The sequence below is a fragment of the Moschus berezovskii genome, chromosome 21, assembly GCF_049115385.1.
Source record: "Moschus berezovskii isolate FMDL1 chromosome 21, NW_MosBer_1.0, whole genome shotgun sequence".
Lineage (NCBI taxonomy): Eukaryota > Metazoa > Chordata > Mammalia > Artiodactyla > Moschidae > Moschus > Moschus berezovskii.
Window position 1 is genome coordinate 67,772,409 of NC_142480.1, and position 27,273 is coordinate 67,799,681.

General features: G+C 49.4%; 1 protein-coding gene and 1 pseudogene across 4 annotated transcripts in view; both read left to right on the top strand.

Moving 5' to 3' along the window:
• Nucleotides 1-27,273, top strand: part of ATP10A (ATPase phospholipid transporting 10A (putative)) — a 192,894-nt gene that overhangs the window by 113,185 nt on the left and 52,436 nt on the right. For all 4 annotated transcript variants that reach the window (XM_055417670.2, XM_055417669.2, XM_088829724.1 and 1 more), the window contains exons 3-6: nt 15,316-15,401; nt 23,927-24,033; nt 24,393-24,524; nt 27,034-27,164. In XM_055417670.2, coding sequence (XP_055273645.1) covers nt 15,316-15,401; nt 23,927-24,033; nt 24,393-24,524; nt 27,034-27,164 — 456 coding nt within the window. The remainder of the gene's footprint in view (nt 1-15,315; nt 15,402-23,926; nt 24,034-24,392; nt 24,525-27,033; nt 27,165-27,273) is intronic.
• On the top strand, nt 5,786-7,729 carry LOC129550204 (sushi domain-containing protein 3 pseudogene; annotated as a pseudogene).

Below are 27,273 nucleotides of genomic sequence, written 5' to 3' on the forward strand. Positions count from 1 at the left end.
TTTCATGACCATTTCATCCCATGGTGCTGAGAATGTCCATTCTCAAGACTGGCAAAGATTTTGCTGACAGACCACTCAATGTGCTGTTACTGGACTTGGCCATAAAGCAGTATCCAAAATTCTCTGGACCACCTGTCTTACTAGCCTCTTGGTCCAGGAAAACATTCCCCGTGTTGCTTCTTCCCATATCTAGAATTACACCATTACCATCATCAATCTCATATGGAACTATATATTATTTTATCAGAGGCCTCAGTTCACACATTTGTCAGAGACAGCAATTTTGTAAAACAGGTGAAATACAAATAACATAGCAAGCAGTATTAGTAAAATCATAATAAGAATTAAGCTAAGAACTTCCATCAGATGTAGCCCAGTATATCTCAGGTCATCTGACTTAGTTTATTCTGTATGAATCTTTATCTTCCAGAGAAATTATATACTGGCACTGTCTATAAGGTACATAGCCAGGTTTCCTAGTGTTACTGGATTGATTATCCTTAGTATGATTTAATTGTTTCCAACATAGAGGAGGCTTTAAAACTAAATTACCATAGCCCGATGTTATCTATATAAATTCATCCTGTAATTGTGGGCGAGTTTTTCCTTTACTGAAACTTTGCTTGTTGCTCTGATTGAGCTTGAGTAATAGAAGGAAACTCAAATTTATGGCCAGAGTCAGAGTAGGCATTGACAAGGTGAGGGGATCCCATCTAGTAATATCAGTAGTGACCTCAATATGACTATAATTTTTCTTTTTAAATAAATTTTCTCAGGGCCAGCCAGTTTCAGCCTTAGAGTAGAGAAGTTCACCAAGGAACCCAGAACTAGACACAGGTAATTGGACTGATTTCTAAAACTAGCATAGGATCAGGCCTATGATAGAAAAGCATTTGATTTATATGCAAAGGTCCAGGAAGTCAAGAAAACATTGCAAATGATCATCTGAATTGGGTGCAGCATCTTGGGCAAACTGTCTACCTCTGATATCATCTTCTTCCCATCCTGGTGTAGTGCAATTTCTCCTGTTTGAGCATCATTTTAAGGTAAGATCAGGTCAGCTGTCCTCTCTATAGACTAGTGTAAGGGCCTTTGGAAGTGGGAATTAATCCAAGGGTCAATTTCCCTCCAATTTCACTGTCAATGAGCCAGTTAAGAGCACCTGATAAAAAGGTCCTTCCATCCAGGCTGGAGACAGTCCCTTAAATTATGTCTTTTTCCAGTCCTGGCTGCAGGTCATAAGGCATCTGATCTTTATCCCAAGATAGATTACTGAGATAAGCTTCAGAAACAAAGTTAGGGTGTTCTTTAAGAATTCAGTTAAATTTAACATTAATATCGCATAACAGCAAAGAACTATCCAAGAAATGAGTCTTAATAGATACAAACCTCCATTAACAAACTGGGATTTAACATTTATTGAAATATCTTTTTCTTCCTAAAATTACCCTAATTTTTATCAAATATAACCATATAAAGGGTAGTTTGTTTGCAAAATGGGTCTGCTGTCAATAAATTTGGCCTGATGATTTGTATAGCCATAATTGCTCATAGGCTTTTTGCTTTGCTGAAACTTTTATCGAGTTTCAGACTGAACTTTTAAAATAAAACAAGGCTTAGAAAGTCATGCCAAAGGCTTATCACAGATTTCTCCTAACAAATCTAGGTGAATTCTTCCCTTTTCAAGGTTTCAAAAATTCCTTGAGATTTCTATACCTGTTAGTGAGATAACCTTCCTAACTCATCTGATAAAAGTTACTGGAAACCTAAGAGTTTCCAATCTCTGGAGGAGTCAGATAGAGAGAAAATATAATTGTTTTAATTTGTTTATAACATATCAGTTCAGTTCAGTCGCTCAGTTGTGTCCGACTCTTTGCGACCCCATGAACTGCAGCACGCCAGGCCTCCCTGTCCATCACCAACTCCCAGAGTCCACCCAAACCCTTTGCTTCCAAGGAGTAATTTTACCAAATGATTGTCATAATTAGTTTGAGGGGAAGGTTTTCCCTACTCCTGGAAAACACAGATTCAAGCCTGTAATTTTTTCAGCTAGAAACCATAAAAGTTACAAGCATTTTCACTGGTTCATTCAGTCCTTTTGTTGACTTTTGTGAAGTCATCAGATTTCCCATTAGACTACCAGGACATACCAGAATGTTTAGTTCAGTTCAGTTCAGTCGCTCAGTCGTGTCCGACTCTTTGTGACCCCATGAATCACAGCACACCAGGCCTCCCTGTCCATCACCAACTCCCGGAGTTCACTCAAACTCATGTCCATCAAGTCGGTGATGCCATCTAGCCATCTCATTCTCTGTCATCCCCTTCTCTTCCTGCCCGCAATCCCTCCCAGCATCAGAATCTTTTCCAGTGAGTCAACTCGTCACATGAGGTGGCCAAAGTATTGGAGTTTCAGCTTTAGCATCAGTCCTTCCAATGAACACCCAGGATTGATCTCCTTTAGGAACTCCATATAACTTCTAGGATATTTGTAATATTTACATTATAACTCGAGAGGATTTATTACTCATTTGATAATATTTCCCTTATAATATAACCAAATAGACATAATTAGTTTAATATCTCTCTTTGGGATGTTTCAGCGGCCCTCTGAAGCATCCCAAAGTTAGCTAGAGGTCAAAAGAACTTCACCAGAATTCGATTTAGGAAGTTTTGTCAAAACAATCAAAAGTGTTTAGAATATTTGGTCAGATTTAGTCAGTGCTGATGGGTGTATCACTTAGCTTGCTGCTATGTCACCATGGCATGTATACCGAGGCTCAAGGTGCAGCAGCTCTGCCATCTTGGACCTAGTTGGCTCTGAAGTCGATTCCACCATCTTGGATCTAGTTGGTTCTAACCAGTTTTCATATGGCTATGTCATTCCTAACAAAATCCATTTATCCAACTAATTGTAATCCAATTTCAGAAAATCCTGATCATGTATAACTTTTTAAAGTATTTTTTTCATACCTTCTTCTACTGAAAACACATCTTAGTTTCCCTGAAGTATTTTCCATAATGAGGGACATCTCTTGTTGACAAATTTGTAACAAAATATAGTCTTATTTGACCTCTAGTAAACCTAGGTACAACAGAAGTATTATCGATGGTTCTAGAGACATGTCTGTGTTCATTTCAGTCACTCAGTCATATCCGACTCTGTGATCCCATGAACTGTAGCACGCCAGGCCTCCCCATCCATGACCAGTTCTTGGAGCTTGCTCAAACTCATGTCCATTGAGTCGGTAATGCCATCCAACCTATCTCTTCCTCTGTTGTCCCCTTCTCCTCCCGCCTTCAATCTTCCCTAGCATCAGGGTCTTTTCCAATGAGTCAGTTCTTCGCATCAGATGGCCAAAGTATTGGAGCTTCAGCTTGAACATCAGTCCTTCCAATGAATATTCGGGATGGGTTTCCTTTAGGATGGACTAGTTGGATCACCTCACAGTCCAAGGGACTCTGAAGAGTCTTCTCCAACATCACAGTTCCAAAGCATCAGTTCTTCAGAGCTCAGCTTTCTTTATAGTCCAACTTTCACATCCATACATGACCACTGGAAAAACCATAGTTTGACTGGTGGACCTTTGTCGGCAAAGTAATGTCTCTGCTTTTAAATATGCTGTCTAGGTTGGTCATAGCTTTTCTCCCAAGGAGCAAGCGTCTTTTAATTTCATAGCTGCAATCACCATCTGCAATGATTTTGGAGCCTCAAAAACTGAAGTCTGTCACTGTTTCCATTGTTTCCCCATCTGTTTGCCATGAAGTGATGGGACTGGATGCCATGATTTTAGTTTCCTGAATGTTGAGTTTTCAGCCAACTGTTTCACTCTCCTGTTTCACTTTCATGTCTATGTTACCAGATATTTATTTAATGATATTGAGTATGGTACCCTGACCCTGTTCTTCTTGGTTGTCTATTTTATATATTGTAGTGAGTATATTTTAATCCCAAACTCCTATTTATCCCATCCTTTCCCGTTTGGAACTCTGAGTTTGTTTTCTGTGTCTGTGAGTCTCTGTTTTGTAAATGAGTTCATTTGTATCTTTTTCCTTTTTTAGATTTCACATACAAATGATATTATATGGCATCTGTCTTTCTCTGTCTGACTTACTTCACTTAGTATGATAATCTCCAGATCCATTGCTACAGATGACATTATTTTGTTCTTTTTTTTTATGGCTGAGTAATATTTCATTGTATGTATGACCCCATCTGCTTTAGCCATTCATCTGCTGATGGACACTTAGGTTGCTTACATGTCTTAGCTATTGTATTAATAAATAATGCTTCTGTGAACATTGGGGTGCATGTATATTTTTGAATTATAGCTTTCTCCAGATATATGTCAGTGAGTGGGATTGCTGGATCATGTGGTAACTATTTTTAGCTTCAGGATCATTGCAAGTGTGGTAATTTGAAATCCCTATGAGCCTGATCCTAGTCTTGTTTATGTTGGTTCTTATTGCATGGTGCCTTATCTTGTGTTATCTCTGAGTATGTGCCTGACGTTGTATTTGAAAATTTGTTTTTTATAAATCATTTGAGGACTAGTGTTTTTTATATATATATATATATATTTTTTTTTTTTTTTTAATGAGACTCTGTTTTGTTCATTATCTAGGAGTTCCCACAGTCTGGAATGACCTTAATCCAGTGCTAAGTGTTGATATTTTCTGGGCCACCCTGTTATCTCTGATTGGTTATCTCTGAGTATGTGTCTGACGTTGTATTTGAAAATTTGTTTTTTATAAATCATTTGAGGACTAGTGTTATATATATATATATATATTTTTTTTTTTAATGAGACTCTGTTTTGTTCATTATCTAGGAGTTCCCGCAGTCTGGAATGACCTTAATCCAATGCTAAGTGTTGATATTTTCTGGGCCACCCTGTTGACTCTAATGGGAGCAGTTTGTACAAAGGCTAACTCTTTCTTCTGGTTCATTCTCTTTCTCTGGGGATCCATGCCCTTCTTTTGGCAAATCCTGTGGTAACAGAAAAATAGCCCCCAAGAGATGCCCCCCATCTTAATCCCCTGAACATGGGAGTATGTTGTGTTACACAACAAGGGGAAATTAAAATTGCAAATGGAATTAAAGTGATTAATCAGCTGTGCCTGAGATGAGGACAGTATTGCTAGTTATCCTAAACTATTGAGGTGGGCTCCTAATCACAGGAGCCTTTAGAAGTAAAAGAGAAGGCAGGACAATGAAGTCAGACGCAGCATGAGAAATACTACGTCCCCAGGGGCTGACTTTGAAAACGGAAGGAAGCCGTGTATATAGGAATAGGGTTGGCCTCTGGAAGCTGGAAGAAAGGCAGCAGCAGCTTTTCTCCTGGAGCCTCTAGAAGGATCACAGCCCTCTGGACTCCTTGGCTTTAGCTCAGTGAGGCCCCTTTCCAACATGTGATCTCCAGACCTGGAAGAGTGCACATTTGTTCCAGTAGGAGGAGGAAACTGCCTCAGGCCCTCCACTCACCACCGGTGTCTCTAGCTCCACTTGAGACCAGAGACTCCCCCAATTTTCATCTTTTCTAGATTTGATTATGCTTCACCTTCTTGTTTAATCTCTGACATCTTTGGGCAGATGTTTTTAATATTTTGGCCCGTGTTTCTGTTTGCTGCAAGCTGGACATTTGGTCCAAATTGCCTATCTTTCAAGTTGGAGTTTTTTTTTTTTTTTTTCATGAATTCCAGTGAGTGTACTGGTCTGGCTGTGCTTTAGAATTCTACATTTCTCCCCTGCGCGGCAGTCCGGCCGAGAGCCGCGGAGGGCGTGGGGATGCTCGGGGCGGTGGCGACCCTCCACCGTAGGGCGAGGCCCGGGGGGGCGCAAGCGGGACGCCATGCCCACCCCCCGGAACGGCACAGGCATGTGTATGCAAGTGCAGCAGCCCCTGCAGGGCACCTTCCAAGTACTTCGTGGGGACGGCAATTCTGTGGGGACTGTCATCGTGTTCCACTGCCCCTCAGGCCACCAGATGGTGGGGTCTGGCCTCCTCACCTGTGCCTGGAAGGGGAACATCGCTGAGTGGTCTTTAGGGACCCCCATGTGCAAGACTGTGCCCCCCTACGAAACCTTTGGCTTCAAGGTGGCCGTGATCGCCTCGGTCATCAGCTGCGCCATCATCATGCTCATCTTCCATGGCCTTCCTCACCTGCTGCTTCGTGAAGTGTGTGAAGAGCAGTGAGCAGCGGCGATCTGACAGGGCAAACCAAGTGTGGCTCCAGCTGAGAAGCGAGGATTTGGAGATGGTACAGGCTCCCTGTTGCTGCTCCTGCTGCTAAATCACTTCAGTCGTGTCCGACTCTGTGTGACCCCATAGATGGAAGCCCACCAGGCTCCCCCGTCCCTGGGATTCTCCAGGCAAGAACACTGGAGTGGGTTGCCATTTCCTTCTCCAATGTGTGAAAGTGAAAAGTGAAAGTGAAGTCGCTCAGTCGTGTCCGACCCTTAGCGACCCCACGGACTGCTCGCTACCTCAGTCTTAAGGGCCTCAACAGTGACAGCAGCATCAGTGGCGTGTCCAGGATCCAACCTGTCCAAGTGCACGGCAATCACAGCTTCACCACAGACCTTGGCGAAGATACCAGAGAGCTGGCCAGCATGGCTCGAGGCATGGACAAGGACTTCTGGACCGCTAGTGGCCCCACCAGCTCACCCCACGCCCAGGTGATGGTGCATACAGCAAACCCAGGGCAGATCCTGCCTCCCTCCAGGCCAACTGTGATGCTCAGACAGCCTGCAGCCTATGTTCCAGGGTGACCAGAGCGGAGGCCAGAGCCTGCCCTCCACAGTGGGAAGGCCAGGATGACCCTACCAGCTGACACTTGCATCTCAACATGCGTCCAGCTCAAGATTGGTCAGTGAAATCAGCTTCTGGGCTTAGAGATCCCTCAGGGCATTGAGTTGGGGACCCTTTCAGGGGTGACCTGTCCCAGGGGAGCCCAGCCACAGTTGTTTTTGTAGACAGGGCTCCTTGAAACCACCACTGAGGTTCACAAAACCAGCAGCAGCCTCCCTCTAGTGAGACCCCTTTGAAGAGACTGGAGGACATTTTAGGCATGTCTAGTTTTGCATAGCAGAGTGGAGGAGATGGCAGCAGACTCCTCAACAGTTACAGCTGGCTGCCTTGTACCTACAAGCAGAGACCCAGCTGGGATGCTGCATGCATTATCTGTAAAGTTGTAGTAAGGGGTATGAAATAAACAATTCTTTGAAAAAAAAAAGAATTCTACATTTCTACTTCCCTTTTGGTCATTCCCCAGGTTAGTGCAAGGGCTCCTGAGCTGGCCTCTTTTTATGTCCTCCATCCTGATTTTCTTTAACACCAGCAGTATGACTGTCTCCTAACATGGTTCTGCTTGGAAGCCACCCTCAGGACCCACTTGGTTGTAAATGCACCGCAGTCTTCGGTTGCCTGCATGCTGCCCTGTGACGGGTGAGTGCCTTACATCACCCGTCACCTACAGTGATGAAAGAGGGGCAGGAGGCCCGTGGTCGGTGTGGATGAAAGATATCACCTGCCGTACCAGTAAACAAAGGGCTGGTGCAAGCAGCAAGCCATTACCAGGGGGTGGCGGACCCAAGGGAACCCAGGATGAAAACAGTGCTTGCCCTGCAGCCACCCCAGTGTCCACCCCACGGGTGCCCCCGAGGAAACCTCAGCATGGGAAAGCCCAGGATGCTCAGCTGAGGAGCGTATCTCAGGAACGATTTCAGTGAGCCCAGACACTTGTATTTTTCCCATACATAGAAAAGCACTAAATTCTTTAATTTGAGATTTATGGTTTTCTTTTGATGTTCCGACTCTTTTATTGCAAAAACTACTATATATCCTGGCCGTCCCCACTCCACCTCTTCAGAAAAATTTCTCAGCATTATCTGAGATGCTGTGTCCTAGCCTTAAAGTCTTCAGATTATCTTCTGAATAAACCATAACTCTCAACTTTTGCAAAATGCCAGGCTGGATGAATCACAAGCTGGAATCATGATTGCCAGGAGAAATATCAACAACCGCAGATATGCTGATAATACCACTGTAATGGCAAAAAGTGAAGAAGAGCTAAAGAGCCTCTTTTTGAGGGTGAAAGAGAGGCATGAAAAAGCTGGCTTGAAACTCAACATTCAAAAAGCAAAGATCATGTTATCTTAGTTATCTCATGGCAAATAGAAGGGGAATAAGTGGAAGCAGCGACAGATTTTCTTTTGGAGGCTCTAAAATCACTGCAGACCATGACTGCAGCCATGAAATTAAAAGACACTTGCTCCTTTAGAAGGAAAGCTATGACAAACATAGACAGTATATTAAAAAACAGAGACATATCTTTGCTGGCAAAGATCCATCTAGTCAAAGCTGTGGTTTTCCCAGTAGACATGTATGGATGTGAGAGTTGGACCATAAAGAAGGTCGAGCACCAAAGAATTGATGCTTTTGAACTGTGGTGTTGGAGAAGATGCTTGAGAGTCCCTTGGACTGCAAGGAGATCCAACCAGTCCATCCTAAAGGAAACCCGTCCTAAATATTCATTGGAAGGACTGATGCTGAAGCTGAAGCTCCAATACTTTGGCCACCTGATGCAAAGAACTGACTCACTGGAAGAGACCCTGATGCTGGGAAAGATTGAAGGTGTGAGGAGAAGGGGAAGACAAAGAATGAGATGGTTGGATGGCATCACTGACTCAATGGACATGAATTTGAGCAAACTCTGGAAGACAGTGGAAGACAGAGGAGCCTAGTGTGCTGCAGTCCATGGGATCGCAAAGAGTTGGACACGACTTAGCAACTGAACAGCAACAACTCAACTTCTAGGTTGTGCATTCTGTTCAGTCCACATTGGAAAATGAGACTACCTGTCAACCAGCAGAGCAGATCACCTCGGCAGCGCCGATTCAGATGTGTTTTATGTGGTAGCACCATGTTGAATTACATACAGTTTCTTTTAAGAGGACTGTTTTAAAGAACAACCCTCATTTAGGTTTTGAAGTTGGTTTTCTATAAAAGCAACTCTATAGCTTAACTGTCTGAAGGCATAGCCAGCCCTTAGATGCTCTTAACACGTTTGATAAAAGAAGAAAATGGAGCTGTGCTGGCAGTGACAGCCTACAGTGACTGTTGGTGAGAGGGAAAGAAACGCTTTTGATTTTGAGAATTCGGACTCAAACCCAGCACTCTGAGCCTCTGCACTTGGCCTAAAGCTTTGAGGCTTTTTGACTGTGAACCAGCAAGGAGCCCAGGGGACGAAGGATGAAAGGGGGGAAGGGTGGGGGGCTGACTCTTGCACTTCTAAGTCAGATTTAACAAATGAAAGCCTTCATGTCTTTGTCATAAAAGACAAAGGGAGGTCCCTTTGATCTCAGGGCAGGTACTTGTGGCAGGAAAATTTGCAATTAGAAAAAGAGGGCAGTGGCCCAGACAGGCCTGGATTAGGTCTTTATCAGCTGGCAAAGACACTGAGCTCAGGGAGCTTCCTGAGAGGCCGGCTGAGCGCCACCCCCCCCCCACCTGTGTGCTGTCATCTGTTTCCCTGGAGACGCTGGGGGTCAGGAGCTGGGGTGGCCTCAGAAAAGCTGCTGCGTGCGGGACCGCCCACCATCCAGGGTCGCTCACGGGCTGCTGTTCCAGCCTCCCTGTGCACTTATGTGTCTGGGACGTGTTCAGTGATACGGTCACACTGCTGCAATCACAGATTAGCTACTTGAACGTGTTGTGTGATCGTTTCTGTTGTTTCTGTTTTTACTGGACATAAACCCGCAGCGTTACACTGAATATGCGAAACAAATTGGACAGAAGCTTCTTTGGTTAGAATCATACATTCGACTTCTCTGGCCCCCAGGACCAGAGTGCCTTTGGTTTCATTCAGCGTTTTAGTTATTTAATAAAAACTGATCCATCAGGGTGATCCTGCTGTGTGCCAGAGGGCACTGTGGTAGACAATTTCTTCCTCATTTCAGGCTGATTGAAGCTATTGATTTGGCAATCCAGTCTTTGCAGTAAATAAGTAAATTCATTCATTCATCCCCTCGTTCAGTATTGGGCTGTCTGCCCTCTCTTGAATGCCCGAAGCTCTGACTGGACTGAAAATGGAAAGCAAGAGCTGGCATAATCATTCATTCATTTGGGTTAAATGCTTTGCCTGAATTAATGCAGGTATTGTTCACCCATTGTCAATAAGGAAGCAGCCAGATTATAGGCTATGAAGAAGTCTTCTGATAGTGCTTCTAACTGAAATACTTGTAGAAGTATTTCACTTCTACACATCTATATTCGTACTTGTAGAAGAGGGACAGCTTTCCAGAACACAAAGAGATGTTCCCAGGCCTCCTGCTAGCCCCATCTGCCTCAACACCAGGTGCGGGATGTCTGGTAGGCAAGGGGTCCAGGATGTCTGGTAGGCAAGGGGTCCAGGCCCCAAGGACTCAGCAGAGAGTTTGTGATATGGGAGATCCTTGAAGAAGAAGCAGCATCTTTCACCCCTGGGCCATGTGTTCCCCAGGCCCTGTGCTGGTCTGGAGGAAACAGAACTGCTGTCCTCAGAGAATCCAAGGTCTTGGGGAGGAGCTAGTGTTGGGGGGGCACACAAGCTCAGGGCAGCAGCACTGGCCTGCCCAGCCTCAGCCAGGGGACGTCAGTTCCTGGAGCACAGGGGTGGGTAGCCAGGTGGAGTTTGGTGGAGGGCACGGAAAGCCATGTGGAATGGTGTGGGCCTGCCCCGGGCCCCCGGGTGTAGGAATGGCTGCTGGGAGATGTGGGGGCAGCCAGGAGGGTACCCTGGGCAGAACATGGCTGCTGCGTGGAGGTGCAGACCTCACCTGCAAGGCAGCAGCCATATAGAGGGACCAGCCTTTGAAGCCACCATGGGGCAGTGATGTTGGAGCTGGAGTGGAGGGGACCCCCTTGGGTGAAGGAGCATCGTGACAGGACACGGCATAAAGGGCATCTTAGGACAGAGTCCCAGAGGCAGAGAACAGAGGGAGCCTTGTATGTATGCCCGCGTCCGGGCTCCCTGTGCCCTCTCCCCTGTGTGCCCGCGTCCGGGCTCCGTGTGCCCTCTCCCCTGTGTGCCCGCGTCTGGGCTCCATGTGCCCTCTCCCCTGTGTGCCCGCATCTGGGCTCCGGGTTCCCTGTGCCCTCTCCCCTGTGTGCCCGCGTCTGGGCTCCAGGCTGCATGTGCCCTCTCCCCTGTGTGCCCGTGTCCGGGGTCCATGTGCCCTCTCCCCTGTGTGCCCGCATCTGGGCTCCATGTGCCCTCTCCCCTGTGTGCCCGCGTCTGGGCTCCGGGCTCTGTGTGCCCTCTCATTTGCCTCCTTTGGGACCACATTGCCCAGAAAGCAAGGCACACATCCTCCCTCCAGAATTCCATGGCGAGAGCCAGGAGGGGCTCCTGCTTGGACACGTGCTTATCCCAACAGCAAAGCAATGTAAACTGTTTAAAGAACTTCTTTTATGATAAAATATTATGTGTCTGCTTCAATGGACTGTAAATGCCCTTTTGCAGACATCACTGCTTCTGTTTTAAGGTAGGAAATGTCCACGTTTGCTTGTATGGAATACTTACTAGTAATTCATTTAATGGAAACAGGGACCTCAGTGTGGATAAGAGAATCTTCTTGATGAAGCAGGCCTTCATTCAGTGACTGCTCTGGGACTGCTGAGTCAGACCCTGGCTCCCCTGTGAGGTTGACCCAGAATGCGCCCGGGGGTAGCTGGTCGGCCTAGGAGGGTGTCAGGCGTCGGGGACTCGGGAGTGTCTGCGGGGAGGGGGAGGTGCGTCCCCCGGGTGAGCTGGCTGACCAGGCTCTTCGCTGCCCCGGTTTCTAGGGAATGCAAGCTCAAGGGCAGGGTCCAGGGCTCTCCCCGCATCACTGCCCTGCCTACCTTTCCACCTAATGAGGTCAAATCACTTGGTCCAAAGAAGCTTGGAAAATGTTTGCGGTAGAAACCATGAGCATAAGGTGCTTGCTGGGATGTGGAGACTGCAGTGAGCAACGGCAGCACACTTGGCAGAGGCGTGGGTGTGCCGGGCCCCAGCCACGGGGAGCGGGCGGCCGCGGGCTGCTGCCGTGACCACCCCCGTGCTGACCATGCTGCTCCTGCAGTGCCCCCAGCGCCGAGGCCGCTGCAGAGGGCGGGGAGTAGAATCACCTCTGCAGTCGTGGACCTGTGATTCCACAGGTCTCCAGAGACCTTGAGAGCCGAGTCTAAATGCCAGGAGGCCCGCAGTTCTTAATCAGAAGAACCAGGAGTAGATCCTAGGGCTCCTGATTTTTTTTGCTCCCGTTTTGAGTGAATGGTGCTAACTCTGCATCCAAGGGCATTGCTGAAGATGGGAAGGGGGCACATTTAATTGACACATGTTTTTGAAAACATTAAAACTTTAAGGCATGTTTGGCAATTTCTGTCGAACCAATTGTACACTTTCTGGCTTATACATATATATATCATCTTTATACATATGCATATCTACAGCATCTTTCCTTATTAGTGCAAGGCAGTCTTGGCGAGGCTGCTGAGCTGGATGTCTGAGACCCTGAGGAGCCTCCCACAGTACCCCCCCACCCACGGGACCGTGGGCATGGTCCTTCATCACCCCACATTAAAACTGGTTTGAAACGGACCTCCCTGTGGTGCTGTGAGGGGTGGTGAACAGCATTTAGCACAGTGCTCGGCATTTCGTGAGCCGTCAGGCACGGCAGCTGTGCCTGGTGAGACGACGGCGATGCAGTGCTGTGTGTGCAGAGCTGCCCTCGGGGACCGGAGCGTGAGGCGCTCCTCGTTCGTGCCGAGGCTCCCGGGTTTCTGAGCTCGGTGCTCCTTGACGATTCAGCTCTTTCTTCACAGTCGGTTCTCACTGTTTGTTTATATTTGCTTTCTTTAAACTTTTTATCGTGGTAAAACATGCATAATACAAAATTTACCATTTTCGTCTTTTCTATTTTTAAGGTAGAGCCTCTTTGTTACATTGAACTTTTAATTTTTTGGCCATGCCATGGGCTTGTGGGATCTTAGTACCCTGACATGCCCCCGCGGTGAAAGTGCAGAGTCCTAACTGGACCTCCAGCGAATTCCCCCATTTCAGCCATTTTTGAATGTGCAGTTCTGTGATATTAAGCACATTCAGAGTCTTGTGCAGTGACCCCCACCATCTATCTCCAGAACCTTTTCACCTTCCCCATATTAAACAATTGGAGTTAGCGTGCATGGCATAGAATGGTGGACTGGGCCTTCTGTCCTTGCTCTGGTGACGGGTCAACAGGATCTTGCCTGACGGGCGACTTGGGCACTGCCAAGTTTGGCAGGAAGTAGATGGGTAAATGATTGGGTGGAGAGAGGAATAAATATGTTTCTTACATGGGGGTATTAAGAGATTGCCAGTTAAGTTGGAAACAATCAAGGTAAGTAGAATTTTCTCATCCAAAAGATGGGCTCTATATTAGTTTGTCAGGGCTTCAGAGTGGCCCCAAAAATAAATTTATTTTCTCACAGTGCTGGAGGCCACAGAGTCCAAGGTCAAGGTGTCCACAGCGTTGCTCTGTTTGAAGCTCCTTTCCCTGGTTTGTAGATGGGTGTCTCCTCCCTCTTTCTTTTCACAGCCATCCCTCAGTGTGCGTGCATGCGTTCATGTGTGTGTGTGTCCACATGCTGGCAGATTCCCTCTTCTTATCAGTATACCAGGCAGATCACAAGAGGGATGAGGGCTCACCCTAATGAGCCCATTTTACCTTACTTATCTTTGTAAAGACCTTGTGTCCAAATGCAGTCACATTCTGAGGTACTGGGGATTAAGACTTCAACATGTGGATTCTGGGGGTGGGAGTGAGGAGACACAGTTCAACCCAGAACACTCTCAACAGATCCCTCCAGGCCTAAAAATCCTCCCCAACAAGCAGACGAAGGCAGGCATCCCATGCCCTGGGCACACACATTCCCCAGGGCATAGGCTTATTGGTAGACCATTACAAAGGCAGCTCTGACGCTCCAGAGACAGAATGTTCTAGTCTCTGAGCCATGCACGTTACATTTTTCTTCGAGAGAAAGAATCATAAACAGAGACAGAGTATTTTAAGTCCGCCCTCCCTGTCTGCCAAGAATAACCCTGGTGTGCTGGGAAACTCACCCCCTTCATGGCCGTCCTGGGCGTTGCATCTGCAGAGGTCTGCTCTGGAAAAGGCAACCTCCTGGCTTCAGGAGGATCCACAAGGCCTGAAATAAACACACTCCTCCAAGCACAGCCGTACTCTGGAGCAGAGCCAGAGGGCATTTCAGTCCACGGAGAGAGGTGCCCATAGCTAATGAAACTTCAAGAGGAGTCTTTTAAAGCGGGGCTTTCTTTTCAGCTATGGAATCGAGCTACTACTATGTAGTGAGTTCTTGTAATGTCCGTGACACCCTGGAAAACAGTCGGATTTTGAGTCATTACCTTCACAGCTATCTTCTCTGCCGAGTAGGGGGCGCTGTTGTGCTGGAGTAACTGTTATCTGGGAGGGGGGTCACCAGTGTTTCTACCATTCCTCTGATGTTTAACCAGTTACCCTTTTTTTGTGATGCTATGCTTGCATGAGCCAAGACAGATCTTTTTTTTTGTTTTAAACCACGTGTTGACACTTGATGGGTAAAAGAGAATGGCCAGTCTGATCAAAGTAAGCTGGTTTTAAAGATCTGTAGATCGTCCTCAGTAGTTTACACTCGAGGTGTGTCCCCTGTCTCTCGTTCGCTCCCTGCCGCCCACCCTTCTTGCCCTTTCCCTCTCTGCACACATCTCTCCACACGAGCCAGGCCTCGCATCATCTCTCAGTGCCAGACTCTAAGTGAAGGGCTTCCTTTGTAGTGAACTGTCACTTTTTCATCAAGCAGAAGGATAAAGAAATTATTGGCTTACACACTGATTATTTAAATGTTTGCCCCCAGATATCTGTGCAGAATTTTTAGAGCATGTTGAGGAAATGATATTTTTATTCTAAGCTCCTATTTTTCAGATGGAATCTGCTTCTCCGAATCCATGTAGAAAGTTGGAAGGTGCTGATCTGACTAAAGAAGCTCAACTCATCCCTGCCCTGTTTTACCATATATGCTTACTTTGCATTAAAGCTACAGTCCTGTGGGCTCACTGACAGCTGTCATTCACTATAAAAGCAAAAATGCACAGGCCAAGCACTGTGTGTGTGTGTGTGTGTGCACGTGTGTACAGGTTACCAAGGCAGAGTCCTTCATGAAATGCTGCCGCTGTGGGTGGGAGACCGAGAAGCAAGTGACTTTTAGATGGACAAGGCTGACCCCAGATCTCTCTAATGTGTACCTGCTATTATTTTAGGTCTCCGAATTCAATCCTTTGACGTTCACCAGCATAATCGAGTGTGAGAAGCCCAACAACAACCTGACTAGGTTCCGTGGGTGCATGTGAGTATCAGACCTCTGCCTGGGCTTACCCTTCTGTTTGGCAAACGATATGAGTGTGTAGAGTCGACCCTTGAGCAGCTTGCCGTGTGAGGTGCCAGCCCCTGCCAGTGTCCATGGTGGACTGATCCCAGGACCTGCTAGGGTACCGAAACCATGGATTTTTAAGTCCCATAGTCTGCCCTCTGGATCTGCCCTTCTGCGTCTGTGGATTTAGCCAAACTTGGATGGTGTAATACTGTGTTTACTGAAAAAAACCCTGCGAATATATGGAGCCACACAGCTCAAACCCATGTTGTTGGACGGCCCATGGTGTATAGTATGACACAGCGTGCATCTGTGTGTGAGTGCAGCCTTGCAGGACTGTTGCCCTGTCCCTGAGCTCACAGGGCTGCTTGACAAGAGTCTGTCGGTAGTGGACGCTGGTCAGATCCCCTCCATCCAGCAGCCTGGGAAGGTGGGGGGTGAGAAGCACGGTGACTGCATGTGACCCCATAAGTGGAAGCACAGACGCCAGGCAGAAGGAGCCTGCCGGGGAGGTCATGCCTTCATTCATACTCTCAGCCATTGAACAAGTCTCTGCTGAGCACCCACTATGTGCTAGGCCCTTTCTAAGGCTCTGGGGATAATGCATTGAACTGAATACAAAGAAATGCCTTCTGCCTTGTTTATTTCACTGTAGTCAGGGGAACACAGAGACATGAACAAAATTAAAAGTCCTCGAGCATGTTAAATAAATAATCCAGCTCCTTGCTCCAAAACAGAGAGACAAGAAAGGTAGATGAATCACATGGGATCAGCTGCCTGGTGGTCCTAGTTGAAACTGGGCTGGGGGCTGTCCGGGGGAAGTAAGGGCCACCCTTGTGCTTCTGCGAATGGCTGGAAATTCCCATAATCGTTTTAATAGCTGTGCAGGCCATGGACAAGCGGTGTGGGGAAAAGAGAGGTGGGAGAGAACAGGGCATCCCATAGACTTGTGGAGCTGCCGCTGGCAGGGGCGCCCCGCCAGGGGCAGCTGTGTGGACCCGAGCCTGGGTTCACAGCTGTGATGCGGGGAGCTGGGGCCGCCCACAGCCGTCCAGCTCTGCAGGGCTGGCTGCTCGGGATGCTGCTTAGAGGCCGAGGCGCAGCGTGGCCGCCACGGACATGTGGGCGGGGCTGGAGCTCTGGTCCTGGAGGGGCTCCACTGCAAGAGCTTTCGGCATGAGTTCGAGTCTTCTGCTTTGCTGACACGTCCAGCGTCATTGCCTGTGTGCATGCAGTGGGCTCCCCATCTTGTTGGGGCGATGGGAGCGTCAGTGAATGAAAAGCATGCGCTGTGAAGGGCAAGCGCTGTTCACACCTGCTGAAACTGCCGGTGCTTGCCTGCCCTCGCCTGAGGACCAACCAGAACATGGAAGTGTTAGCTTACCCCTTAAAGGAGCTAATTAAAGGAGGGTAAAACTCCTTAAGAAAAATCCTAAAATGTCAGCTGTAAAATTTGGGGGCAGATACTCATGCCTCCATCTAAAAGTGGTCTTTTGTGGGTTTCCCAGCCCCTGTGTGCACCGCCCACCCTCAGCCTCAGACTTTGTACACGACACACCATCCTTGGCACCACCCCAAAATCTCTGGGCTCCGCGGGCAGAACAGAGCAGACCCTGAAGTGAAGGAGGTGGGGGCAGCTCTAGGGAGAACGTTCTGAGGGTATTCTTGCTGATGGGTAACTTTTGGTGACAACTCTGACCTCCTTCACAGGCTATATTGTGGCCGGTGCCCTCCTGCTGTGTGGGGCGTCAGGTGCCCTGTGGTCAGACCACCCCACGCACACTTGTTCCTGCCCCAGACTGGGACTAGAGCTGGAGGGGCTGCAGCCCCTAGTCAGCAGCTCTTGGCTCTGCCCTCAGGAACTCCGGCTGTGTTGGTTGGTTGTTGCTCGGTTGCTCAGTCATGTCTGACTCTCTGCTACATCATGGACTGCAGCACGCCAGGCTTCCCTGTCCTTCATCATCTCCAGGAGCTTGCTCAAACTCATTGAGTCAGTGATACCAGCCAACCATCTCATCCTCTGCCGTCCCCTTCTCCTCCTGCCTTTAGTCTTTCCCAGCATCAGGGTCTTTTTCCAATAAGTCAGTTCTTTGCATTAGGTGGCCAAAGTATTGGAGCTTCAACTTCAGCATCAGTCCTTCCAATGGATATTCAGGGTTTATTTCCTTTAAGATGGACTGGTTTTATCTCCTTGCCATCCAAGGGACCCTCAAGAGTCTTCTCCAACACCATGGTTCAAGAACATCAATTCTTGGGCATTTACCCTTCTTAATGGTCCAACTCTCACATCCATACATGACTCCTGGAAAAACCACAGCTTTGACTATGTGGACTTTTGTTGGCAAAGTATCTCTGCTTTTTAATACCTCTGTTAAACAGGGATATTAACTACATCTGGCTTGTGCTGAGGCTGGCAGACTCTGGAGCCCATGCTTTCCAGCAAGACAGTGCCAGTGAACTACTTTATTCATCTGTATAATGGGGAGAATCCAGGAGGCCCTTGTGTCATGGGTGCAAAGCTTTGTCAATTTAGTATGTGAAAAACTTTCAGAAGGGGGGTTGCTTAATAAACATTGGCCACTATTACGGTCATTGCTTCTGGGTTAATGCTGTCATACAATAGAGTAGGGAGAGCCCAGTTAGCATGGAGGCTGAGGGGAGAACTCGAATACTGCCTGGGGAGGAAGATCCAGTGGAAGAGCAGGCCGGCAGGAGGGCTTCTCTCCTCTGTGAGGATCAGGGAAGAGATTGGTGGAGGAGAGATGGAGTTGGGATTCCCTGCGTGAGGAGCTGGCGAGTTCATCTGGTGGAATGACCCAGCTGATAGAAAAAATGCATATGATAGGAGTTCGGGGAGTAGGAGCTGGATTTACGGGTTTGAGGAGCCTCTGTCTGTAGGTTGTGTTTGAAGATGGAGAGACAGCAGACCACCGTGGGTCAGGGTCAGAGGGCAGAGAGGTCAGGGTTCAGACAGCGGTTCCCACAGCCGGGAGCAGGGGCCGGGGTTGCTCGTCCAAGGGCAGCGCGGTGGGAGAAGCACAGGAGCCCGAGTCGGGAGGAAGGCGGCCGTGCACCGGACTCTGCGGGAGCCCAGGAGGGAGGGCCCCGCTGTGGGGGCTGATGACGGGACAGAGGAGGACTTGTGTTTCCACCACTCTTTCTAGAAACGGGTCTCGAAAAGGAAGGGCTGAGCCGGGAATGAAAGCCTCCAAAAAAGAAGAGGGACACTGGGTAGGGAAATAACAGAGGCCGGCCGGAGATCTCCAGGGGCCCTCCACGGGCAGGCACGGCGGTGACCCGGGAGGGGGCGTCCTGCAGCCGGAGCAGCGCCCCCGCGCCGGCCCCAGCGGCCTCGTCGGGAAGTATCCTCCAGCCGCCAGGCCGACTCCGCTGCCCAGACAGAGCCTCCAGCAGGCACGTCGGCGTCCTCCTCGCTGGCGCCGCCCGGTTACGCGGCGGGGGCGGCCCCGCTCAGGGACCTCTCCCCGCTCTGGTCCAGCCCTGTTGCCCTGTCATGCTTTTTCTCACTTTTCCCAACAGGCCTTCCTGACCGCGGCTTCCACCACAGCCTGGCCCGCTCAGGTCCTAAGCGCCTAGACCGCCCCTGCAGCTGTGCCTTGCTCTCTCTACTGGGCAATATTTGGGATTTGCTCCAAGGATGTCAGGGTGCAGACGGGCCCCTCTAGTGGACAGGCCTGTCAGCCGGGACTCTGGGGCTGGCTGTTGGCAGCGGTGTGTTGCAAACGCCTCCCTCTGTGACTCGGGCGGAGGTCTGCAGGAAGAGTGCTGGGGAGTGGGAGCCGGCTGAGCAGGGCCTTGGAGAGGGTCCCGGGCACAGGTGCTGAGTCCTCCTCCAGGTGCTGAGTCCTCCTCCAGGTCCTGAGCTCTCCGCCCAGCAGAACGGAGGGAGCGGGGCCTTAGCCTGCCTCCGGTCCTGACGCTCAGGCTTGGGGCTGCCCTGGGCTGGAGAGCTGCGGCTTAGCCTCAGGGCCAGAGCAGCTGCGGAGCCAGTTCCCTGATTTGCTGGCTCTCGTAGTCTGTCCCTGGTGGCCTGCCTTCGGCCTGGCCTCAGCTGCCGCCCTGTAACCCCATTCAGTCCACCAGGCAGGCCAGTGGGTTTCACTCTTAATCCAACAGTGAAACCTTAGCTGTTTGCAGCTGGAGAACTAACCTTGCGTGAGATTGTACCAAGACATCCCCAGGCAGAGTCCCAGCTCATCCCCTTGCCCTTAGGAAAGTTATCCTGTGTTTCTGAACCTTGGTTTCCAGCAAATTCTGGACAGAACAGTGACTGACAGTGGAGTGAAAGACACGATGTGAATCGGAGCACTTCGTGCCAGAGGGTGGGGTCAGCCGTGCTGTGTGGTCCCACTGGTGTGACATGCCCACAGGAGGAACATCTTTAGAGGCAAAAAGTGGATTTGTGGTTTGCCAGGGTTGAATGTGGGGGAGGAATGGGGAGTGACTGTCAGTGGGTATAGGGTTTCTTTCTGATGAAAGCATTCTAAAATTAGCTGGTGGGGATTACTGAAAAACTGTGAATATACCAAAAAACCTGGGCTGTACACTTTAAATGGATGAATTTCACAATAGATGAAACATAGCTCAGGCTGTTAAAAGCATTAGGCGCCTCATTACTCCAGTGTGCTTTAACGCCCACTGGCTTTTATAACTTTATTTATTTAGTTAGTTTTGGCTGTGCTGGGTCTCACTGCCGTACAGGCTTCCCTTCAGTTTCGGAGGAGGGGAGCTTCTCTCTAGCTGTGCTGTGTGGACACCTCACTAAAGTGGCTTCTCCTGTCACAGAGCACAGGCTCCAGAGCACTCAGGCTCAGTGGTTGCGGCTCCTGGGCGCAGGCTCAGTAGCTGTGACACTGCGGTTTAGTTGCTCTGCGGCATGTGGCATCCTCCTGGGTCGGGGATGACACCTGTGTCTTCTGCATTGGCGGGCGGGTTCTGTACCGCTGAGCCACCAGAGGAGCCCCTGCTCGTTGACCTGAATGCAGTCCCTTTAGCTGTGCATGCATGCTCAGTCGCTCAGTCTTGTCTGACACTTTGGAACCCCATGACTGTAGGCCTCCAAGCTCCTCTGTCCATGCGATTGTCCAGGCAAGAATACGAGAGTGGGTTGCCATTTCCTTCTCCCGGGGATCTTCCCGACCCAGGGACCAAACCCACTTCTCGTGCGTCTCCTGCACTGCAAGTGGATTCTAAACTACTGTGACAGCTGGGAAGCCCTGTCCCGTCAGTGAAGCACTTAGGAAATCCTCAGAGAGAGGAGCTAGAAATACCACCACTGCCCACCTCTTCTGCTGCCCTGGGCCCTGGCGGCCCAGAATGCTGCTGTGGATGTAGACTCTGGCCATGCAGGGCACCCCACTCCGCTCGCCCAGCAGCTCCAGGGCAGAGTGATGGTGGCCTTTGAAGCCACTGGTTAACCATTTTTGCTTACTCCTAAAGGATAAATAAAGCAGAGAGGTTAGTTGGTTTTGTCTTCTGATTCAAGGTTCTGGTTCCAGCTATAAAGCCAGGCCCTGTTTCTTGTCCCAAGTCCTCCATGAAGTGGGTTCCGGGGTCCCTGCCTGTGGGCCACAGAGCCTGCTGGCCCCCCACCCAGGAGCTCTTCTGCGTGGCTCAGATTAAACATTAAAGGATGTGTCTGTCTGCTCAGGCTGATGTGGACCAGGCAGCTTAAACCACGGAAACATACTGTCTCATGGTTCTGGAGGCTGGAAGCCTGAGATCCTAGTGTCGGTGGGACTGGCATCTCCCAAGTCCCCTCTCCAGAGTGTACAGATGCCCACCTTCTCCCTGTGTCCCCACACCGCCTTCACCTCTGTGTTTGTCTGGCTCTGCATCCGAATCTCCTCCTCTTATAGATACAGCAGGCCTGTGGGGGTAGAGCCCACCAATATGCCCACATTTTAACTTAATCGTCTCTTTAGAGATACTGGGGTTAGGACCTGAACAAACAAATTCTGGGGGAGAACACATGTCAGCCCATAAAAAAGAGCTGCTGCAGGCAGTGTCCTGGGCTCACGTTGTCGTCTGCATCTTCCCAGAGTCAGCCCGGGGCCTCCAGGACCCTGCTGCCCTAGGCAGGGACTTTCCCCCCTCTTCAGACCGAGGCAGCCCTTTTGCTAGCAAGCACCGCCGAGGGGGGCGCCATTCTCCAGCCATTCTCCCCTTCTGACGCAGGGCTGTTGCTCAGAGCACAGTCGTCACCCTCAGTGTGTGCAGCCAGGAGCCGTAAACAGGCCGGTGAACTCGCGGAGATCAGCTCTGGTCTGACTTGCTCTCATTAGAAAGCAGAGTAGTTGCTAAAAGGTATAGGTCATGTCAAAGGAAGCTTAATGGAATAAATGCCTTTTTCTTGTTTCTGTTGAGTTCATCTCTTGTTCTGAATAGACTTAATGGGTTTGGTTTAGGTGACGTGTCGTTGGCTGCTGTCCTGAGGAGTGGTTTCCATGCCTGGCCGTTGCAGAGAACCGTGGTGGTGGAGCTGGGTCTTGTGTGTGACATCTCCCACATGTGGGACTCTTGACACCTTAGCTGGCACTGAGGTCTCAAGTCTTGAATCTCTTTTTAAACTGAAACTTGACTCTGTTCTAGAATTGGCACAGGGGGTATTACACAGGGTTGGTTGCCCATGGGCTTGCACATTACTTTGCATGAGCTCTGCAGAAATTGGTGCTGTGATGGTAAATACCAGGTTTGCAGGAAACGTGTCCACCAGCATGTGCTTTGGCCTTATCTTTATTGTTTAGCTCCTTTTCTTCACTGTGGAATATTCTGATTTCCCTGGTTGTGAAGAAGGTGGGTTGTGTCTGACACATCCCTCATGCAGGTGACCAGGGACTGAAGTGGCAGGAAGTGCTGTTTCCTCCAGGAAAACACCTTACGGGCTCCTTCTGACCTTGTTCCTCTGCAGACCAGCTCTGTTCCTGGTCAGTGGGCACTGTGCTAGGAGCTGTGGGAGGGATGGTACCTGCAGGGGTCCTTGATTGGCCTCAGGACCTCAGAGAAGGAGACGGGGCTGGGGGTGGACAGGAACTCTAGAGAGGCCTGGCCACCTAGGCTGTGAGCGGGTGGCTTCATGTACGGCGGGGGCTACTACCTGATTGATGGAGGTCAGGCTGCGCCCCTGCTCAAGTTCTGGAAGCCTCCAGTGCCTCCTTACCTGATTTATGGAGAACAGGCTGAGCCCCTGATTGAGTTCTGGAAACCTCCAGGGCCTCCCCTTGTGACCCACTCATCAGGATCCTGGGACCCCCTCCACGCCAGTGAGGCCCTAGCATAGGACAGTCTCGGATAACAGGGCTGAGGGCATGCCTGCCATTAATGGGTCAAGAACGTGAATTTAAAAAGCAGTTGCTTGAACTTTGTATAGTCTCTGCATCTAAATAACTTGTGCTCTGTCGCTCAGCATGTCCGACTCTTTGCGACTGTGGAGCCCACCAGGTCCTCCATTCACGGGGTTCTTCAGGCAGGAATACTGGAGAGGGCTGCCATTTCCTCCTCCAGGGGATCTTCCCAACCCCGGGAGCGAACCCACATCTCAGATGTCTCCTTGCAGTGGCAGATGGATTCTTTACCACTGAGCCACCTGGGAAGCCCAATAAGCCAAATGATAAAATTGTCTCGTGGAATCACATCAAATTTAACATGTTGATGTTTCTAATGTCTTTTTATAAGAAGAACAGAATGTAGATACTATTGCTGAAACCAATGTGATCCCTTTTTTTCGAGAAGCATTTGTACTTTGTGACAACAGGTGGTGTACTGGTGAGGAGCAGTGTTCCCTGTGGTGAGCAGGCCATGGGCAGAGACCACTGGGACGGGTCTTCCTAGGCGAGCTTCCCACGTCGGGCCCCGGTTTGGGCTCTGCCCTGTCTAGCTGTGGCCAGTGTCTGTGGGGACAAGCCTGCGGTGGTCCTGCTTCCTATCCCGATGTGTGGGTCTTTCCCACACCAAGCAGTTCTGTGACATCAGCTGGCTGTCCCACAGTCTAACTCAGTTCTGACACCACTCGGGGAGAGTATCAGATCCCACGGCTGACAGGCTCACTCCTGTGTGTCAGGAACAACCAGGCTCAAAGACCAGGTATTAGAACAGCAGATATTCCAAGTGCTCTTATCACTTAGGAAATTACAAGAATCTGGGGAGCTCTGTGCCAGGTACTGTGACTAAATATGAGAATAAAAGGTTATTCTAGCAGTCCTGTTTACAAAGGTATTAGGAGCCCTGTGTCAGGAACCAGGAGCAGAGACGAAATTATATAGTTCTTATTATTTCACAAAGCCCATGGGCAAAGTAAATGAACAAACATCAGGCTCTGGGGAGGCTTCTAGAAGTTCGTATAGCCCCACCTCCGCTCTTGCCAGGACCCACTGGGCCCCTCCGCCCTCCCCTCTCCAGCTCCCAACCTAGGCCTGCCTTCCCTGGTGATACTGCTTGAGTAGTGAGCACCCTCCTGACCCGTGCCAACTGTTCCCTAACAGCATACATGACAATGGCAAAAAGGCCGGACTCTACAAAGAAAATCTGCTGCTTCGAGGCTGCACCCTCCGAAACACGGACGCCGTCGTCGGCATTGTCATCTATGCAGGTGGGCGCGCGTCACCCGTCTGGGGCAAGTGCTGCTTGCCACAGTGCGCTGGATGCTTCTGGACAGGACTCCCTGATTGTTTCCTTTTGTTTCTGATTATCAAAGTAGCATAAACCCTCTGCAGAAAACCAGGAGAACAGAAAGAAGCACAATGTTTAATATCTGGACCGGGAGTGTTCTTAGCATGTTAGCCTGTTTCTTTTTCTGCATTGCCCCAAGGTGGTCACACATTTGAGATGAATTGTGGAGCCCGGTTTTCTGACTGAGCTTGTCCCTTGCGGATCACTGGATGGCAGCCTCCTTCGGTCCATCCGTCCCCGCTGGCCCTGATGCATCATGGTCCTCTGTCTGCCCCGCAGGACACGAGACCAAGGCTCTGCTGAACAACAGTGGCCCCCGCTACAAGCGCAGCCAGCTGGAGAGGCAGATGAACTGCGACGTGCTCTGGTGTGTCCTCCTCCTCATCTGCATGTCTCTGTTCTCAGCCATCGGTAAGTCTCTTTGGAGGGCCGTGAGGAGTGGGCCCTGCTGGACGAGCCCCAGGCACGCCTGCCAGGCTGCATCTGTCTCCTTCTGACCTGGTGCTCTAATTTATACACGTTTGTCCAGGGCTGGGACTCAGGGTGTTTGTCCCAGTGAGGCCACGTGGAGACGCCTCAATGCATGAGCTCAGCAAAGCAGTGTTTTTGGAATTGGGAACTTCTTGGGTGGAAGGACAGCCTAATCACGTCTACTGTATTGATTCCAGTGGAAAAAGTGATACTAACCTTCTGATAGCAGGAATAAGAGCAGTAGAAGCACAAATTCTACTAATAGGGACTCTGGGAAAACAGGGCAAATGTTATTTGGGTTCTGGAAGGGGCCAGCTATTGGGGACCAGCCTCGATATGGCCCAGGGTATCCTTGGGATGAACGGTGTCAGCGTCAGAGAGAGAGAGAGAGAGAGACAGGGGCTGATGATTCCTTGGTTTACGCAGGAAACCAATAAAACCCCAGCACGGGGTTTGCTCTGTTTACGTAGGCCGCAGGCGCCCTCTCGAATCACTGGAGGTACCCCACCAGGGCACCCCCTCGAGTGGGTCTTAGAAGCCCTGGCAGATAAGTAAACGCAGAGGGCCCAGCGCTCCAAGGATCTCAACCAGAAAAAGGAGAATAGAGAAAAGGATGGAAAAAGAGAAAGAACGACACGGGGAGACCAAGCTTCAGTGAGCAAGGCCCAAAACTTTATTTTCCAGTGCTGCTTTTATACCCTAAGTTGTACACATAAAAAATAGAGAAAGAGAGGTATAAAGTCACGCCAAAATCACGCGGGGTCAGCAGTCTTGACCCTTATCAGGATCAGGGCTCATTTTTGTATGTCTCATGATATACAAAAGTTTTGGGTGGTTTACATCATCTTCTGGCCAGGTGGCCTGCTAACAGTTTATGGCCCTCTCTCCTAACAAAGGTTAGTTAGCTAGAAAAAGTCTTATATTCTTTTAAGGTGATTTTCCTAAAGTCAGGTGCTAGACACATGACAAAGTTACATTCCTATAAGGCACAGGTGTAGTGAGCTACAAGAAAGGAATTTATTAACTTAAGATCTGATGTGGTTAAATCAAAGGCTCCTACTAATATTCTCTATATGTGATTAATATATTTCCAAGGATACAATAGATAGAGGAAACTTTGCAGCAAGCATTGATTCAACAATGAAATCTTTTTTAGTACTATTCTAATGATTTTAACTTCTTCAACAGATTCCTGTATTTTAGAATATAAGGCTTTCTGTCCTTGCATGGCTGGGAGGCTATAAACAGTCATACTCATAGTTGTAAGAGCCCGGACAAACTTGTCATGCAAGTTAGAAAGCTATCAGAGGGGCTTGGATTGGAACACTCCTATTAAGCCGAGGAGAACTTTTAAACTACAGCTCTGAATTAATGTTTTCAGAGAAAGGTGGTTGGGGGAAGCCCCCGTAAGTATTAGAGGACTTGATAAGAGACGTAAGATAGTAAGGCAGTCAGACTCCGGTTTTCTTTGGGGTAGATGCTCAGGTAAGTCCAGGGGGTTCCTCGAGTCCTGATTAGCCTTTGCCCGTCAGGCCTCTTCCCCAATTGACCTTTGCCACGGGTAGGATTTCCCTCGCTGGCTCCAGGCAGCCAGCAGTTAGGCTGAGAGTGGACTCTGCGGCCTAACTCCCTGGCCTCCAGACCTCACCTTCCTAGGGTGCCTGGCAGGCAAGCATGTGGTGCCTCTGGGAAAATGATCGTCGTGCTCCTGCTCAGCTGCCACCGTGCCCAGGTGTGACAGGTCTCAGAGCCCGTGAAAGGCACAGGTGTGGGGCATGAAAGGGCTCTTCCTCAGCTGGGCGTGCTGAGATCATGTGTGTTGCCGTTGGCTCCTCAGTCTGTTGGACTTCCCTGGTGGCTCAGATGGTAAAGCGTCTGCCTGCAATGCGGGAGACCTGGGTTTGATCCCTGGGTCGGGAAGATCCCCTGGAGAAGGAAACGGCAACCCACTCCAGTACCCTGCCTGGAGAATTCCCTGGATGGAGGAGTCTGGTAGGCTACAGTCCATGGGATCCCAAAGAGTCAGACACGACTGAGCAGCTTCACTGGTTCTCAGTCTGTGAGGTGTGCATTTCGAATCTCCAAGCAGGGACAACAGGCAGTATTCAGAGCCTACTAGTGTGTTGTGACACACACGTTGGGAAGCTCATCTCTGGGTTTCTCACTGGCAGCTGCCCGCACACACCCAGTTCCTCGTGACCACATGCTGTTCGGTGCCCGTGATGGGGAAGGTCCGCAGCAGTGTCCCAGTCCCAGGGCCTGCCTTCCAGCGCTCTGATCACGGTGCCAACAGAACCGTGGGCTTTGCTTTCTTAGGTGGCCAGTCAGGCTCACAAAGCCCGGTGTGCTTGTGTTGAGTGACAGTCTTAAAATGTTGCTGTAATTTGGGCTAGCACTACTTTTATTTCTCTATTGGGTGAATGACGTTTCTCTTTGAATTTTGCTACAGGACACGGACTGTGGGTGCAGCGCTATCAAGAGAAGAAATCATTATTTGATGTCCCTGAGTCTGATGGCACCTCTTTATCCCCAGTCCCAGCTGCAGTTTACTCGTTTCTGACAATGATAATAGTTTTGCAGGTAACAATACTAAGTTCTGTATGTCAGTTGCTTTACCTTTCTGGTGAGACTTCAAGTCACCGTAGTCTTCCAAGAACTTCCTACTGATTCTGCATCTGAGAGGAGCACA